Here is an 18,482-nt window from a genome sequence, read left to right on the forward strand (position 1 = left end):
AAACTATCTCTTTCTTTATGAATCCATCTCCATAGAAGCAACCAACCTATTCCACAGTCCTGGATTTCCTCACTTTATACTGTTATATGGCAGCACCCACTTATCAGCCAAAACCTTCCTATCCTTAGAGAATGCAACACGTCCAGTTTTTACTTCATGTTTGTGTTTTGGGGGGTCCCAAAGATATTTTGCTACATTAATTTTTATTAACTTTACATTTCTACCATTCGTACCTAGGTCTTTAATCCATCTAAACTCTTCCTTTTTTTTTTTTTTTTTTTTTTTTTTTTTTTTGCATTACGCAGGCCTCTCACTGCTGTGGCCTCTCCCATTGCGGAGCACAGGCTCCAGACACGCAGGCCCAGCGGCCATGGCTCACGGGCCCAGCTGCTCCAGGGCATGTGGGATCTTCCCGGACCGGGGCACGAACCCGTGTCCCCTGCATCGGCAGGCGGACTCTCAACAACTGCGCCACCAGGGAAGCCCTAAACTCTTCCTTTTTATATAGGGTGAGGTTGTAGGTCCATGAGGTAGGTAGCTGTCCCAATCCTGTTACTAAACACTCTATTCTTTATGTGTTGAATTTTGTGCTAACTCTGTAACTAATATATTCAGGGGGTCTGTCTGTGAGCTGTTCTATTCCATTGTTCTATATGTTCTCATGACTTTGATGTATATGCAAATATCTTTGATGTAAATGTGAAAAAGCTGGAGGCTTAGTATGAACAAAATGATGTAAAAATATCTCAATACTTTTTATAATATTCTGGATATGTTGGTTTAAATAAAATATATTAACATGAATTCCACCTGTTTCTTCTTTTTATGAGGCCACAGGACAGGAATTACTCATGTGACTCACTTTGTTTTTTTCCATTCGACAGTGCTGTTCTAACTGTACTCTAGTGAATAGAGAACAGACTATGGAGAAAGGTAAACATGGATTTAGAGTCCTCCTCCTTAACTTATGAGCTCTGTGGACTTGGCACATTACTTAAACTATCTACTTCCTAAGGGAATTGTGGGGACTACATTAAATAGGATAAGGCATATAGACTACCTGGTACCTGGTTAAGTAATCATCGAATGTTTATTTCATTACCTTTCTCTGAGAACAAGGACAACATTCATAACAGTATACAGCAAATATGACTACACATATATTAAATGAATGAATTTCATAGTGAAATTAGCTACTGAAATATTTTTAAAATTCCAAGTTCCCTATCATATGACTGTCAAGACCCAGCATTGTCATTTTTAAGTGTAACAATATTTTAAGAAAAAAAGACAACTATTTTATAATTTTATTCATTCACTGTTTCTATGCTTTAATAAATCTTTGCATAAGTAAATACATTTAGTTAGAACTACAAGACAACATGGAAACTAGATGAGAAATAGGCATTCCGGATCTTTTCAAAATAATTATATTGAGGAAACTCTTGACTAAATGTTACCTTCAGAAATACCCCTACCCCTTCTACTGACACCTAAAACAACTTGTGTAACCTTCAACTTTTAATGAAATCATGTACTACTATAGTTTACCTTGAACATCTTCTTACACTCTTTAAAAGCATTACTTCAAAAACAAAAAAGTCTCCATATATGAATTCTATAAATAAATAGTAAATGTTACTGAACCTGAGATTAAGAATTTACAGTTGTTTCCATTGGTTCAATTACTAACTTCAAAAGTAAAACCTGAAATTAACATTCATTTCTGGGCTGTAACTACTGATCGTAATTAGAATATTTTTAATATCTGATGTAAAGATAATTTCTGATATTGGGGAAGTGGTTACAAAACTTTCTTCAAACCCAGAGGAAAGTGAGTTTGCTGTAACACAATGAGCTCTTAATTACCTGAGCTAATCAAGGGGACTTTAGGTCAGGTCACTCAGTTGGGAACCCAGCTTGCCTTGACTCTGGGGATGTTTGTCTGTGTTTGTCTGAAGACGTCAACTCCACAGGCAGCCCTTTCTCAAGGAGCTCACCCACTCTTCTCAGCTCTGCCCACTTCTCAGGCTGTGCTCAGCTGAAGGCACCAACCTCAGGATAGGGCCATGGTCCACAAAGGCCCAGCAGCAATGGTGTGGAGCTGACCACTTGGTCAGGGGGAAAGAAAGGTGCTTTTATGAAGGGATTTCTGACTGAGGACCAAGGTGATAAGGAGATGGAACAGTGTCGAAAGAACATTAAAATCTAAGGCTGCACAAGGCATTGTAAACAGCAGTGGTCTTTCTTAGAAATGTTAGAATTCAGCTGCACAAAAAGAACAGATATAATCCAGGATTGGAATAAAAATACCTGAGGAGTTGTTTTTCTCTAGGCAACAGAGTAAGTGTTGTTTCTGCTTTTAGCAAAAGTTCGTCTATGCCTAAATTCATTTCGATCTTTTTTTTACAAAGTAGATTTTTAATAAAATGAACAACAAAAGAATTATGGGTTTTAATACTGATACCAATTTATTACTAATTTTAGTCTTCCCCTTAGCTCCCTATATAAAAATGATGGGTTTCTCAGTAGTAGTTACAACAGCTTTTAAACAGAACTTGGGCAAAATAATTAAGATAGACACCATAAATAACCATAAAGTAAATGAAGCAAAATTGTCTAGTGAGATGTTTACTGTAAAGTATACTAATATTCTTCCATAAATTTTTAGATTGTTAAAGTAAAATTATCTTACTCTAGTGTATTATGAATCATTATAAAAGATTCCAATCTTTGAAAATTATGAAAGACTTCAAGATCTCATTAATGGAGTTAGAAATATCAGCTATTAAGCTACTAGTCAAGTTTGGTCTGTATTTTCTGGGCCTCTTCAGGCCAAGAATAACAATCGGGTAGAATCTGCTCATAATCAGTGCTATACATCTGAGAGTAGACAAATGCTTCCTTGTTTTGGGGTTCAGGATAAACTGTGGCTGTCTTTTCTTGGTATGCATCTTTCACAATCTAGAAATAAGAAAAGAATATTAATTATTTTAATGGATAGAGATGATGGTGAACACACGTCAGAAATTTTTTATCTGTTTCAGCAACAGATGAATGGATAAAGAAGGTATGGTACATATATATATATATATATATATATATATATATATAATGGAATACTACTCAGCCATAAAAAAGAACAAAATAATGCCATTTTCAGCAACATGGATGGACCTAGAGATGATCATACTAAGTGAAGTAAGTCAGAAAGAGAAAGACAAATACCATATGATATCACTTATATGTGGAATCTAAAATAGGACACAAATGAACTTATCTACAAAACAGAAACAGAATCACAGACATAGAGAACAGACTTGTGGTTGCCAAGGGGGAATGAGGGGCCAGGGAGAGATGGATTGGGATTAGCAGATGCAAAATATTATATATAGAATGGATAAACAACAAGGTCGTACTGTATAGCACAAGAATGTGTATGTATGTATGTATATGTATATCTATCTATATATATATATATATATGTTTAACTGAATCACTTTGCTATACAGCAGAAATTAACACTGTAAATCAACTATACCTCAATTTAAAAAAAAGAATTTTTTATGTATCAAAAAATTAAGTTCTAATTTATATCTTGTCTGTTTCCAAAAAATTAAGTGTATTATAATAGAACACATAATCACAAAGAAGATATAAAGTGAAAATGCAATTATAAATCATGTAACAAGAGTAGACTACGGTATCAGCAAGAAAGGAAAGTGTGAATAGTACAGATTTACTCATGGGTGATACTACCAGAATTTCTCAGATAAGTCGGTCTTAACAGCCTTGAAATGACTTGACTGATAATTAACTGAACTAAATACCTGAAAATCCCTGCTAAATTTGAACTCAGATACCCTGCAGTTTCAGCAATCCCGATTCTGACCACGGCCTCCTACGGAACCTCTTTCTCTATCCCAGGGTCTCCTGATTCTAATCAGCGGGGCTCTGGAGCCAGTCTCCGTGCTCTGTACCTTGCTGGTATCACAGAACCTTGTCTCCACGTCTTTGTGGGGAACCCTCAGTGCTGGTTTTCTCCTTTCAGAGCTGTCTCCTGCCATGTCATTCTTTTCCTAACCTTACTTGGGCCCATGTGGTTGCACATTATGCTTTTACCCTTTAAAAATCAAAAACGAAAAAAACTTTGTCTCAAGTCAATTTCCCCGAAGTCAATTTCAAACCTTCCCCTCCTCACGTCTCCATTTGACTCTCATCACTCTGCTGAGAAAATTCCAACTGATCAAAGAGGATGATCTCAATTTCTCTTTTCCTCAACTCAAACTGTCTCCTCCGTATCTTCAAACATTCTCTTCCTCTACTTTTTTTGAGAAGAATGGATTCTCCCTGTTGTCAAAATTAATCACTCTATATGTGCTCTTTAATTCACTCCAGTTTTTAAGAAAGCAATCATTAAGGAGCTACTTGTATGACAGACTTACTTGAATAAGCGTGATCTTGAAGAATATCAGAACGATTAAGTATCTCTTCTCAATGTAAACTTATGCATTTATGAAAAAATTAAAGTTATAAAGACTGTGCTGTATTATGGAAAAATGTTTATGAAAAAAGCATGATCAAAAGTATGTGAATACACCCTTACACGTTATTACAACAGTGTTAGAAAAGAAAGCAAACAAATGAAAACAGACTGCAAGCAAACACACATGCCAAAATGATGACAATGCTTGTTTTAGAAAAGTTGAATATCAGGTATTTTCCTCTTTTCTATTTTTCAGAGTGCCTATGATGTGGTATTACTATGTTTTTAACAGATATTCTTGAGTTACAATTCACTGACCACAAAATTCAACAGTTTTAACATATAATCCGATTATTTCTATAAACTCAGAGTTGGGCGACTGTTACTACATCCAGTTTCAGAACATTTCCATCACCCCCAAAAGTTCCCCTGTGCCTCTTTTGCAACGGCTGTATCACTTTTTTATAATAAAATGTTCTGTTTCATTCCTGACACAGACTCTGTGGAAATCCATTCCTCTTTCTGCTCCCAGGACACACTGTACTAACGATGCACTCTCTCAGTGAAATCTTCACTCTCTCCTCGTCAACGCCAGACTCTCTGGAAGACGAGAGCTTCACCTGCTACCACGTGTAGATGATCCACCACCTTTACATCCAGCCTCTTTAAGTTTCAGTCATCACCATCTACTTGTTAGAATTGTACATTTGAACGTATTGGACTGGCCAAAAAGTTCGTTTGGGTTTTTCTGTAAGACGTTACCAAAAACCACAACGAACCTTTTGGCCAACCCGCTGCCATGGATACCACAAACCTGCAGTCTACTTATATCACCTTCCTTCCTGAAGCTGATTCTCTGTCCAGGTTTCCCAATTTCTGTTTATCCACTCAGCATTCGTTCCTCTTTCTAGGTGTAATATCTGAGTTTTTCATACTCTCCTGCTGTCCCTCGTCTTCTTACTCACCCCTCTGATCATATGCTACTCCTTTTCATTGACCCCTTCAAAATGAACTTAAAGTGATAATATGATGTTCAGTGTATTAATAATTCAAACTAGTTTAAAACTAGTAGATACAAATTAGGAGAAAACATAAGCATACTCTTTCCTAAATAGATAACCAAGCAGATTATCTGAAGTCTTTTTTTGAAGGATTACTTAGTTTTTGAAGCATCTACCCTGAATCAACAAAATAAATCATGACATATGAAATCTAAATGGTGCTGTTCTGATAAACTTGCCAATCTCTTTAGTTTTCAGCCAGGAGCAAATCTGCCTCCAAGGGGACATTTGGCGATGTCTGGAGACATTTTCGGTTGTCACACCTGTTGCAGAGGCTACTGGCATCTGGTGAATAAGGGCCAAGGATGCTGCTAAACATCCGACAATGCCCAAGACAGCCCCCGTGACAGAGTTACCCAGACACATGTGCGTGGCGTTGAGGTTGAGAAACCCTAGTTTCAACGTATGACGACTATGGTGGGCTGAAATACGTCACCTGAAAATGTTGATGCCTTAACCTCTAGTACCTCAGAATGGGGCTGTATTTGGAGACAGGACCTCTAAACAGATAATTAAGTTAAAATGATGCTATTCCGGTGGGCTCTAACCCAAGTTGACTGGTGTTCTTATAAGAACGGAAAACTTGGACACACAAAGAGACCCCAGGGATGTGCAAACACAGCGGAAAGGCCACATGAGGACCCAGCAAGGAGGTGGTCATCGACAAGCCAGGGAGAGGCCTCCAAAGAAACCAGACCTGCCAACCCCTTCGTCTTAGATCTCTAGCCTCCGTGAGAAAATTAATTTCTGTTGCCTAAGTCACCCAGTTTGTGGCACCTTGTTATGGCAGCCCTAGTAAATGAATACAACTAGCCTGCAAAAGGAGTCAGTTTCTCTCTCGTCTTAGTTGTAGAAAATGTAGGTTCTTCTTGGCTAGTTCCCTGAAGAGCTCACCGGCCACGCCAGCCAGCTTTGAGTTCTTTGTTCTCACTGTTTCGCTTTCTGCCCAGTATAATCAACTGTGATTTTCAAGGTGCCACACATCCACAGAGACGTGGATAAGGCAGGTGGTTCAAGGTCTGTCACTCTACCATATGTGCAATACTGTGGTGACTATTTCAGTGTCATATGGAAGATACCGACCAAAAAAAAGGCCAAGTGGAGGAAGCTTAGCTGAAATGAAACCCTGCTGAATTATCTGAATTATGGGAGAGAAAAAGGATGGGGAAATTAATGATTCAACCCATCTCTAAGGATCAAACATAGTTCCTAAGCTCTGCCGAAGCACCAGGCCTCATTTCTCTGACTTCTGACATAATAAGTTGATAAGATATTTCAAGGAAGTGGATTTTTAATACCTAAACATGCACATTCAGCCATAGGTGGAAGGGAAAATAATGAGGCTTCAAAACAAGAGTGGTTTTACCTTTTCTGCAATTTTCAGAGAAACATCTCTAATGGTGTCCAAAGGAGGATAAAGGCGGCCCTCTTCCAAGTGTTTATCTGATACTTGCTGAGCTATAACCTTAAAAAAAAAAAAAAAAAAGACAAAAAAAGACTTCATACCATAGAATGTGATAGTTGTGAGGATAATGGTGAATGGTCATGGATAAAAGCAGATCCCATTAACGCCATCATCCAATTGCATCTCTCCCTTTCTCAATGGAAAAACTGAGCTCAGAGAGGCTTGGTGACTGGTGGGGGAAGACAAATAGCGAAAAAGATGGGGATGAGCGTCTGGGTTTCCTCTTAACCCAGTTTTTTCTACTGTACAATGAAACGCTGGCAGCTTTCTTGTTTGATGCAGTAGAGGGACAGGGGGAAGAAGGGTAAGAAAGGCAGAGAAGGATGAGAAAAGTGATGGAAAAATGACCCTGAAAACAGAGGAGGAGAGGCTGGTCAGGCCTTGATCCCAGCTCACATACTCTCGCACGGGAGGTAGAGCAGGAGGCTGAGAGAGCTATTTCCGACTCACATGGCAAAGCAGGATACAGATTCTGGATCATCCAAATCACCTAACTAGCCTCAGCCTTTGCTGTCCCCAAACCATTCCCTATTTCTAAAGGAAACAGTGTAGACATGAAAATGGGCTGCAAGGGTAGATCTTGTGTTAAATATTCTTATCACATACACATTCATAATAATAATAAAGAGGGTGGGAAAAAACTTCTGGAGGTGACAGATTTGTGGATGGCATGGATTGTGGTGATGGTTTCAAAGGTGTATACTTACTTATCTCTAAATTCAGCAAGTTGTAAGATATATGGCTTTTTGTTATGTCAATCACACCTCAATAAAGTAGCTTAAAAACATGAGGCAAATTGACATTATGTGCTTCCTGATGTGATTCACTGAGAAGGATTCAATTATTAGGCAAACCTAAACCAAAGCCTATAACCATACAGCTTAAATCATGAGGAACATTGTAAAAAACAACTGGCCTGTACTTGTCAAAATGTCACTGCCATAAAAAGAAACAGAAAGGCTGAAATGCTCTTGCAGATGAAAAGAGTAGTCTAGAGGCTATAAAGGTCTTTTTTATGGATAACTGGCAAATTTGAATTTGGATTATATGTTAGATAATAGTATTATATCAAACTGGGTTTTCAGTTATCCAGTGACTTATATGAATCAGTTTCCTCCAGGAGCTGCTGTCAGTGGGGATCTCTCTAGGGCCCTCTGGGCAGACAGCAGAAAGGGTGGGGCGAGGAGAATGAGAGAACACAGAGCAGGCGACTTAGGAGGAGGGTGTCAGGGTAGGAGGCCCAGGTTTGCCTCCCAGATGTGAACAGGAGGGAGGAGACTGTTCCAGGCTGCTGTACAGACCGCACAGGGCCAGCAGGGCTGTCCCCAGGGAGCACCAGAGGTCCAAGAGACCGTCCAGAGGACCGAGAGATCCAAAAATCTCTTTGTGATATAAAAATGTGCAGGAATAGTCTTTGAGATTGGTGCCAATGACATTACTAGTTCCATAAGAGACCCAATTAGTACTTTGACAATAATCCTAACAGTTACTAGATCTGGGGTGGGCAAACAAAACATTCACCTAGATCTCCTACATGCTACTTTTGTTAACTACAAAATATAATCTAGACAAGAACGTTCTTCTTTTTGCCCCCTCTAGAGGTGTGTCTGTGGTACTGTATTTATTCTCACTGATAAATAGCTCTATTTAATTCAATAAGTATTTACTAAGTTTCTGCTACGTGCTTTAGTATTGCGTTAGTGTTACTGGTGTTTTGAAAGAAGTATATGGGAGACCTCCTGTCTTTAGAGAAGATAACATACAATTTAAATATAAGGCAAGACTTGATTGTTTAACACGTGAAACTCTCGAGAGCATAACACAACTAGGAATCAAACGAAGTGTTTGCTAAAGACAGCCATGGCTAAGGAGAAAGATCAAAATGAGTCAGAGAGGCCACAGAAGGACCCAAGGATGAGGTGGGACTTAAGCCGTGACCTGAAGATCGGCTGAGACAGGTGGAGAATGAGTCTCAGAGTTTTCCAGGCAGGATGATACATGGGGCAGTTACGTGGGTGTGCACATGCCTGGTGTGTTTAAAGGCTTTGGGTTGAGGGAGGATAAGAAGAACATCAGGCTTCTAAGCTTCGGTGCCTGCTCAGCAAGGGGACGTCACAAACAGAAATGCAGATATTGAGGGCGAGGGGAGGTAAGGAGTGGTTTTCCACATCTGTATTTAAGGAAATAGCAGGGCATTTTGGTGGAAATACCCATCAGGTCACTGGAGATGTGGTGAAAGATAAGAAGAGGGATATACAGACTTGGCCCCTTTTAGAATGACGCTGATGGAAGTAAGAGAATGCGTGAGATCTGTGAAAGTGGACTTTAAAAGGAAAGAGAAAAGTGAGGACAAAAAACTGAACACTAGGAAGAAGATCGGTCGAAAGGAACTTGAGGGACTTCCCTGGCAGTCCAGTGGTTAAGACTTTGCCTTCCAATGCAGGGGTACGGGTTCGATCCCTGGTCAGGGAGCTGGGATCCCACATGCCTTGTGGCCAGAGGCCCAAGACATAGAACAGAAGCACTGTTGTGACAGGTTCAATAAAGACTTTTAAAAAAATGGTCCACATCAAAAAAATCTTAAAAAAGGGGGCAGGGGGACTTGAAAGGATGACAAAGAAAACAATGAGGTGGCATGAAAAACAGGAATATCATGTTGAAGCCTAAGAGGAGAATGGTGGAAAGGCTGAGATTCAGCTGGAGAGATAGCTGGCTATGATAAGAATAACACCAGTAACCTCACCACATCTTACTGTTTTCCTTCAGAGGTGTTTGAGAGTAATTATTACTTTCCTTGGGTAGATTTGCTGGAAAGACTTTTTTTTTTTTCATGAAATTTGTCACTAGAGGGTGCTGGAGTTATTTAGGAAAGAAAACACCGGCTACCACGAGTAAAAAGAGCATCTTCTTCTTCTGATGTGTCTGCTATAAAAGACGACTACATTTCCCTTAATGTAAGAACAACTTTGAAAAGCCCTCCTAAGTAATTAGACATCTACTTGGTTTTACAAGATTTCCTGGGTCAAAGAAGCTCTAAGACACCATGCTTTTAATGCAGTGAAGAAAAAGACAGGAGCATTAGAGCTGGCCGACCTCTGTTCTCACAGAATGATGCCAAGGCGCAAAACCCCGGGTTTAGGCTACTTGAGATCACACCAATAACATAAAAATCTTTCACAACGCAAAGAAGAGTCTGTTTGCGTGATGGAAATATGTGAACATTAATCAGGTTTTACTTGGTTGGGTTTAGTTAGCGTGTTGTACAGTGGTTTCATTTCGAGAGAAGAAATTCACTCAAATTCCTCTTTCATGAATTGCATCCTCCTCAGACGTATCAACCAGGTGAACATTCCGATTACCCAAAGCTCATGATTTTACAAATATCGGTCCAACCACTGTATCATTCCCCTGAGGTTTGCGAGGCACGGGGAACTGATGGGAGCCTTAGGTTCAGGGTACCTCTTGTGCCTTTGTGTCTGACCTAAGAGTTTTGTGTCTTTTGCCAGCATCTATGAATCTGTGGCAGGCTGACTTGTTAGCCTGCAAGCAAGGTGAAATTTCAGACCCTTCACAGTTCTAGACAGTAGCCTAACAGAGCACCCCTACCGGCTCTGCTCTGTGCTGTTCTGTGAATCCTTCCTGAAGGCCCACAGAAGAGCCCACTTCCGTCCTTTTAGTGACTTTACAAACACCGAATTCTCTGTTTTAATTTCTTCTCTGCTTGAAATACTAGAGTGGTTCCTGTATTCTACACTGCACCCTGGATAATAAACACTTCACCACACCATATCAGACTGTCATATTTTTTCCCATAATGCTTATATTAGCACAGTAATACAAAGATTATTAGATAGATATGTAGATAGATAGATACTGGAGGTATGTTCTTTTTTTTAAAACTTTTTATTCTATATTGGAGTACAGTTGATTAACAATGTTGTGTTAGTTTCAGGTGTACAAAAAAGTGATTCAGCTATGCATATACATGTATCTATTCTTTTTCAAATTCTTTTCCCAGTTAGGTTGTTACAGAATATTGAGCAGAGTTTCCTGTGCTATACAGTAGGACCTTGTTGGTTATCCATTTTAAATATAGCAGTGTGTACATGTCAATCCCAAACTCCCTAACTATCCCTCCCCCTACCCTTCCCCCCAGTAACCATAAGTTCATTCTCTAACAGACTGTCATCTTAAATCTTCAAAATGCCATCATCGGGAATTCCCTGGCAGTCCAGTGGTTAGGATTCGGTGCTTTCACTGCTGGGGCCCAGGTTCAACCCGTGGTTGGGGAACTAAGATCCCGCAAGCCACGCAGCATGAACCCCCCCCCCAAAAAAAAGCCATCATCTAGGTAGGTTCTCCATGGAGAAATATTTACCACTTCTCCATAATTTGGAAACAAAATTTTTATTGTCTCATTACTGTCACAGAACATAATCAAAAGTGTGAAGATTTAAAAAAAAAAGAAAAAAGGTTGTTTTCTTGTACCCGGTTGATGGGAATGTAAATTGGTGCAGCCACTGTGGAAAACAGTATGGAGGTCCCTCAAAAAATGAAAAGTAGAACTACCATATGACCCAGCAATTCCACTCCTGGGTATATATCCAGACAAAACTATAATTTGAAAAGATACTTGCACCCCTATGTTCATAGCAGCATCATTTACAATTGCCAAGATATGGAAGCAAGCTAAGTGTCCATTAACAAGTGAATGGATAAATAAGATGTGCTATATATGTACAATGAAATACTACTCAGCCATAAAAAAGAATGAAATTTTGCCATTTGCAGCAACATGGATGGACTTGGAGGACATTATGCTAAGTGAAATAAGTCAGACAGAGAAAGACAAATACTGTCTGATGTCACTTATATGTGGAATCTAAAAAATACAACAAACTAGTCAATATGACAAAGAAGAAGCAGACTCACAGATGTAGAGAACAAACTAGTGGTTACCAGTGGGGAGAGGAAAGGGGGGAGGGGCAATATAGGGGTAGGGGAGTAAAAGGTACAAACTTTTAGGTATAAAATAAGCTACAAGGACATATTGTACAGCACAGGGAATACAGCCAATATTTTATAATAGCTCTAGATGGAGTATAACCTTTGAAAATTGTGCATCACTATGCTGTACACCTGTAACGTATAATATTGTACATCAACTGCACTTCAATTTAAAAAAAGCCCTCTTTTAAGAAATCAGAACACAGTCTTCCTGCTGGCTACTGAAGAACAATCTTTCCTAGTGACTCAATGTGAACTTACTACCCATCCCTTACTCTCTACTGGGAAAGATTTGATCTTCTTTGGACTTTACATCTTCTAGAGAGTGAGCTGGGATACTAAATAAATCAAACAGTAGACAACCTGCAATGAGCTGATTTGAGATTTTACAATACCTCAGCAATGGTGAGAAAAATCTTATCCGTGATATGCCTCAGTCCACACGCCACCACACCAAGAGCAACTCCAGGAAACACATAGGAATTGTTGCCTTGGCCAGGATATAGGGTCTGTCCACTTGGGAGAGTGACAGGGTCAAAAGGACTGCCACTGGCAAAAATGGCACGACCCTGCAACACAGACACACAACTGTAAAAAGAGGCAGGCTATCTTCAGACAAATGGATCATAAGAGAGTAATTCAAGTATTGACTAGTTAGAAAGAAGTCTGATTTTTCATTGACTTCCTGATAAGTGTGAGCAAGCTATCATGATGCTGGCAGTAAGTTCTGGAGTGAGTGATTATTTCTGTTCTCTATCTTCCTCTCTATCCCTAGGAGAAGCATGCAAAACACAGGAGACCCCAAGACCACCATCCTGTTGTTGGCAGTGGTCCAACCCACGGGCCCATCAACCATCTCTAGACTGCAGGTTTCCACTTACAGGCTTCTGAAGACAAAAAGGTTGGTTAATGTTTGAATCTTGGAAAGGATGACATTTTAGGCTACAGTTTAGAGGTCAACAGGCTCCCAATGTAATCACTGGGACAAATTTTATATATTTCTGTATTGTAAAGAATTATCTGAAAAATCATATAGGAAAAAAATTCATTAGCACAAATGGGGTTAGCAGATAAGAATAAGATTAAATTATCAATAATTGTCTAAAACTGTCTTTATTTTTTTCTTGGTCTTAATATTTCATCATAATATTTTTGAGGAACCTCATGTATTACAGGCTTAAAGATGGCATGAACTTAGGGCCCGTCAGGTGCTGTATTCCATACTGCCAGTCAAAAGGGAGGCGTCTGTCTGATCTGGGAGGCGATGTAGATGGAAGCGTTCAGGCTTCTAAAACAGGGACAGGAAACCCTCAACAAATAAAGCACTACAATCTAAGAAATGCATTTGAAAAGTCTAAAAAAGCACTAAATCCCCAAAGCATAGTTTAAATGGTAATAGATTGGGTTATAAATTTCATCCCTCTTAAACCTTGAGTCTAAATCCATATGATATTAATAATATTAACTTATTCATTTTTAACAAATGTCACACTATACCTTTTCTATAAAGGTAAAGTATAACATGATTCAACCTTTTCAGGATATAAAAAGAGGAAAATAGATGAGAAAAAAATAGAAATTCTCATCTAGGTGTATATCAGACACTTATGTCTTGCACAAAATTAGGTTTTGTTTTCAGACAAGTGTGATACCTTCAAGTCTGCTTTGTTTAGCAGATAAAGTGTTTTGTTACAAGCAAATTTCTAATGTAACTGAATTATCATTTGATATACATATTTGATATATATACCTTTGAAAATTATATTTGAGAAAGAGACCTGCAACATTCTACACACGCTTGTTTGCTGCCCGCCTCTCCTCCACCCCGGCCACTCTAGCATCATCCTATTTTATGGAGGAATGGTATTAAATAAACGACAGACAGCTAAATATCCTCATATATATAGACTGTTAATATGGAGAAGGAAACCTCTCCATATCATTTTTGGTATAATTACAGTTTTTCAGAATTCAACAGTCTTTTTGTATTTTTAACCTTTCCTAATGACTTTTCACCTGTGCCTGAAGCAGCAGAGACTCACATCCAGCAACAGATAGCCCCTTTCTTGTTCTGTAATTCTTCGGCTGAACCAATGTTTTCAGTTTCAAAATGACTTTTAATTTTATATATAGCAACATAAGAGCATTAGGCAAAATCATAAGAAAGAGTTTAGGCCATTTATATCAGACACATTTGAACTTGAAAACACAACCATAGAAATTTGGCTAATTTTGTTTACATCTATTATAGGTGAATCTATGAAATTTTGAGGTCTTTTGAAATATGCCAAAACAAAATATTTACTTAAACACTTATTTATTATGTGCCTACTATGTGTAATACACTATGCTAAAATTTTGTTATTGGCTTTTTTTTTTCTGCTTTAAGGATTTAAGGACTGAGTTACATGAGGCAAATTGCCCAATCTAGAGATGGGATAAAAACTTAAATTATTGAGGGCACTGATGCCGTCCCAAATAACAGAAATAAACAATGGAGTAGCTCCTTTGCAAAATTTCATCATTTCTAGTAAGAAGCATTTAAGGATACAGTATTAAAGAAGTAGAGCCATCCAGTTTCATTTATGCAGTTTTATTTATGCATTGAGTTAGATTTATGCAGAGTGACGTAACTCTGTCTATCTTTTCCAGTTCATTTTAGATTTCTTTCCAAAATAAAAGTGTTAGATATATGTGACTCAACTTCTGTTTTGTTGTAATGACATTTTCAAGTCTTTTAAGGAAAAAAAGGGCTCTTGTCAACATATTGGTCAAATATATATTAATACAAGCACAGTATAAAATAAGTCACTTTTTTGGAAACAGTGAAGTATTGAAGCTTTGAGGACTCCTATCCCAACCAGGCTGGATATCAAAATAATTGCCCAAATGCTCCACCCATGCCATCAAAATCCAAACCCAGGAGGAGTTAGCAAAGCAGAAACAAGACTGTGGTTTTATACTGTGTGCTTCAATGTTTGGGAATAGCTAGTTAGAAGCTATTTTAATCAGTATCTAGGATCAAGCTTTTTCCTTTTTAACTTTTATGTTTAAATCTTAGATACTTCCAAAGCACTTAAGGAAAATTATCAATAAAACATTACAAAGTTTGTAATGAAGAACAGGATTTATACAAGATTCTAAAAAAGGATATGGTTCTTATCCTTCACGACCTGTTCATTGTTCTTTCAGTCTTGGTTATAAAATTTTTAAAGGTTAACCGGTAAGCACCTTAGATACCCTGGGCTCCCTTATAAAGCATCACAATTTGACTATTAAAATATCAGTTCCATTTTTGCTTTACCTTGGTCAGTTTATAGCACTGCTCTGCAGTACATTCTGCTTTGCTAGTTGGATTACTCAAAGCAAAAATAATAGGCCGTTCATTGAAGGTTGCCATGTCTTTGAGAATTTGCTCTGAGAATGCACCTCTAATCGCAGCAACTCCTAACGCAGAAATAAGAAACCAGTGAATAGGACTATCATTGGTTAATTAATCCAGTGCCCCCAAAACAATGAGACATGTCAGGTCATTTTGTAATACCCCTAAACAAAATATAGAATATTTGTATTAAAGTGACAAAAAAGAGATGTTCGTTAATGCCAACAACCTTTAAGGTTACAAATCTACAAGTATCGATGAAAAAAATCACAGCTTTAACATTTGACTCATTAATAAATTTAGTGACCAATCACTAGGAATTCTGATTACAGGTAATTTTATCAGGAAATAAATGTGTCTAATATATACTATCTCTCTGCAAACAATTCTGGAAGTATATTTCAGTCTCTCAGGCTATAAAGCAATCATATTTTATAATCCAGTGCTAACACTTAAGACAATCATCCGATTCAATGATAAAACTGAAGTATGGCTCACTGAAAAAAATTGAACAGAAGAATAAAGCTATTAGCGTAATGAAAATGGAAAAAGTAAGATTCCTGATGGAACGTATTTTGTAAAAAACAACAATAAAGGCTTACTAGTACCCATTAACTCCTGTCGTGGAGTAAGTATTTGTTTTTATTATGGTTCGCATTATTATTCTCAATATTGTCATCTGTTTCACAGGAGCTTCTAGAAATGGAGTATAATACCAAGTAAGGGTTGACATTATATACACACAAAATAAAGGATATAAAGTTTCAAAACTGTCTTTGAGTTTTTTTCAACCACAACAAATTTGTCCATAGCAAACATCTTACTGTGCACATTTATTACGTGCCTACTATGTGTAATACACTATGCTAAAATTTTGTTATTGGGTTTTTTTTTTTTCTGCTTTAAGGATTTAAGGACTGAGTTACATGAGGCAAATTGCCCAAGCTAGAGATGGGATAAAAACTTAAATTATTGAGGACACTGATGCCGTCCCAAATAAGAGAAATAAACAATGGAGTAGCTCCTTTGCAAAATTTCAGTGTAAAACACACTGAGTTATATAAAGACATGAAATACGGTCCCTGTTTTCAAGGAGGGTCTAGTTCAGTCTTTCTCAACCTTGGCCCCATTAACGTTTTGGGTTGGACAATTCCTTACTGGGGCGGGGGTGGGGGGCTTCACTGGGCATTGGAGGCTGTGGAGCAGCATCCTTGGTCTCTACCCACTTAATGTCAGTAGCTCTGACCACCCCTTCTCTCTCCAGCTGTGACTACCAAAGAATGTCTTCAGATGTTGCCAAGTGTTTCCTTTTGGGGCCAAACCACCTCCCTTTTAGAACCACTGTCTATTTGGAATAATCAAGCCTGGCAAAGTGCTGGATATGCCAGGTATTGGCAGGTTGACAGAGTGAGCAGAGGGAACCACACACTTCAGCTGGGATCATCAGTAAGATTAAGAAGACGGCACTTACTTGCATTTACAAATCTAGGCGTCTAGGGGGTACTGTTGCTTCAGGGAACGCGTAATTTTGTTTGTGAACGCCAAAGGTTAGAATTTCAAAAAGCTAAATTACGTCTCAAAATTCAGCAGTAGGAAAACAAATCAGGCCCACGTGGGGTTGAGGTAGGGTTTATGGCAGGGAGGAAGAAGCCAAAGCTCACCGATGAGGGTGGTTGGTTTTATATCTCGAACAATGGCTTCTAGGTTCTTCATTTCTTCATGTTCATGGGCAAATTCCTCTTTCTCTTGTGTTAAGGCAGCACGTCCCTAAGTACAGCAAATAAAAAGGAATGATAAATCTGCCAAACATGTGAGAGTCAAAGAAATTTCAGAATATTACGCATATTACCCATATTTATGCTTAACATTTTTATGTATTATGTCTTCCAGCTGTTCTTAAAGTCTCCTTTCCAATTACCGGAGTATTATTTCATTCACTCTTGCAACAAAGATTTATGTCTCAGACAATGTGCTAGGCAGTGGGGATATAACAGTGAACAAAATAAAGTTTTTCCCTTGTTTAATTATTATTTAATATTTAAAATCCTAAGTCTACAGACATTTATGAGAAACTGGCATTAACAAAGAGCAATGAAAAACATCATTTAAATAAAGATACTGTTTACTAGACGTGATTTGTATGGATAAAGCAGTGTCTTAGAGTGTGCAGAGTTGCCTTTAGCGGCTGCACAAATAATTTATGGACTACTCACGAAGAATGGAACTTGATGCCATATTTATATCATACTTTGATGTTCCACATAATTACTAGCTTTATATGTTTTTATTTTGTAATGTTTTGATTATAATTGTACCATGTATTATTATCTAGGAAACATCTAATTTAATATCCTAGCTACAAAAAGGAACGTAGGATGGGGGTGAGGAGTGTTAGCTGAAAATCTGGTCCTTCATTTTTTTTTTTCTTCTGCTCTTTCAGTATTGTATCTTTCCACATAATTAGTAGATCTGAAGATGAAATTCTCATCCACACTTCTACGACCAGGAATAAAAATCTGCTAAAATTAGAATTCTCCTCATTCATCTATTATTCAGTCTCATTACTTCACTGAAGCTTTCATCAAAGAATGAGTGATACAATAGCTTTTTGTTCCCAGGAAGTAATAGCTAAATTAAGTGCACTACTTATTAAACTTGACTTTTAAATTATAAAAATAATAACAATATTCTACCTATAAATTTTTAAGATTTTGACTACATAATAAATCACTACCTAACTTTATATGGTCCTTTATAGCTTATAAGTTGTTTTCACATATTTCATTTGATCCCCTCAACAATTTGAAAAGTAGGGCAAATACAATTAGGTTTTTGCATGAGGAAACAGAGGCTCTGAGATATCAAGCAACTTGCCCAAGACAGGTGCTAGAAATCAGTCTTTCCAATAATACAGTACAGCCCTGGAGAAAACACTTTACAAATGGTATATGTCAACTTGTATGCAAATTGTTAATCCTGAAGATGGTACAATATTCTAGCTTTAAAAGGTTATTATCAGCCTAAATGGGAAAAGAATCTGAAAAAGTATAGGTATATGCATATGTGTAACTGAATCACTCT

The 18,482-nt window shown here is 37.9% G+C and overlaps 1 protein-coding gene across 1 annotated transcript in view; it reads right to left on the reverse strand.

Moving 5' to 3' along the window:
- Nucleotides 1–1,092: 1,092 nt before the first annotated feature.
- The window catches only part of ME1 (malic enzyme 1), a 182,868-nt gene continuing 165,478 nt past the window's right edge, over nt 1,093–18,482 (reverse strand). The window contains exons 10-14 of the mRNA XM_060114418.1: nt 17,063–17,168; nt 15,324–15,466; nt 12,415–12,588; nt 6,914–7,012; nt 1,093–2,964 (exon numbers count right to left, since the gene is read on the reverse strand). Of these exons, the coding sequence (XP_059970401.1) occupies nt 2,797–2,964; nt 6,914–7,012; nt 12,415–12,588; nt 15,324–15,466; nt 17,063–17,168 (690 nt within the window). The 3' untranslated portion in view covers nt 1,093–2,796. The remainder of the gene's footprint in view (nt 2,965–6,913; nt 7,013–12,414; nt 12,589–15,323; nt 15,467–17,062; nt 17,169–18,482) is intronic.

The sequence above is a fragment of the Mesoplodon densirostris genome, chromosome 12 (genome assembly GCF_025265405.1).
Source record: "Mesoplodon densirostris isolate mMesDen1 chromosome 12, mMesDen1 primary haplotype, whole genome shotgun sequence".
NCBI lineage: Eukaryota > Metazoa > Chordata > Mammalia > Artiodactyla > Ziphiidae > Mesoplodon > Mesoplodon densirostris.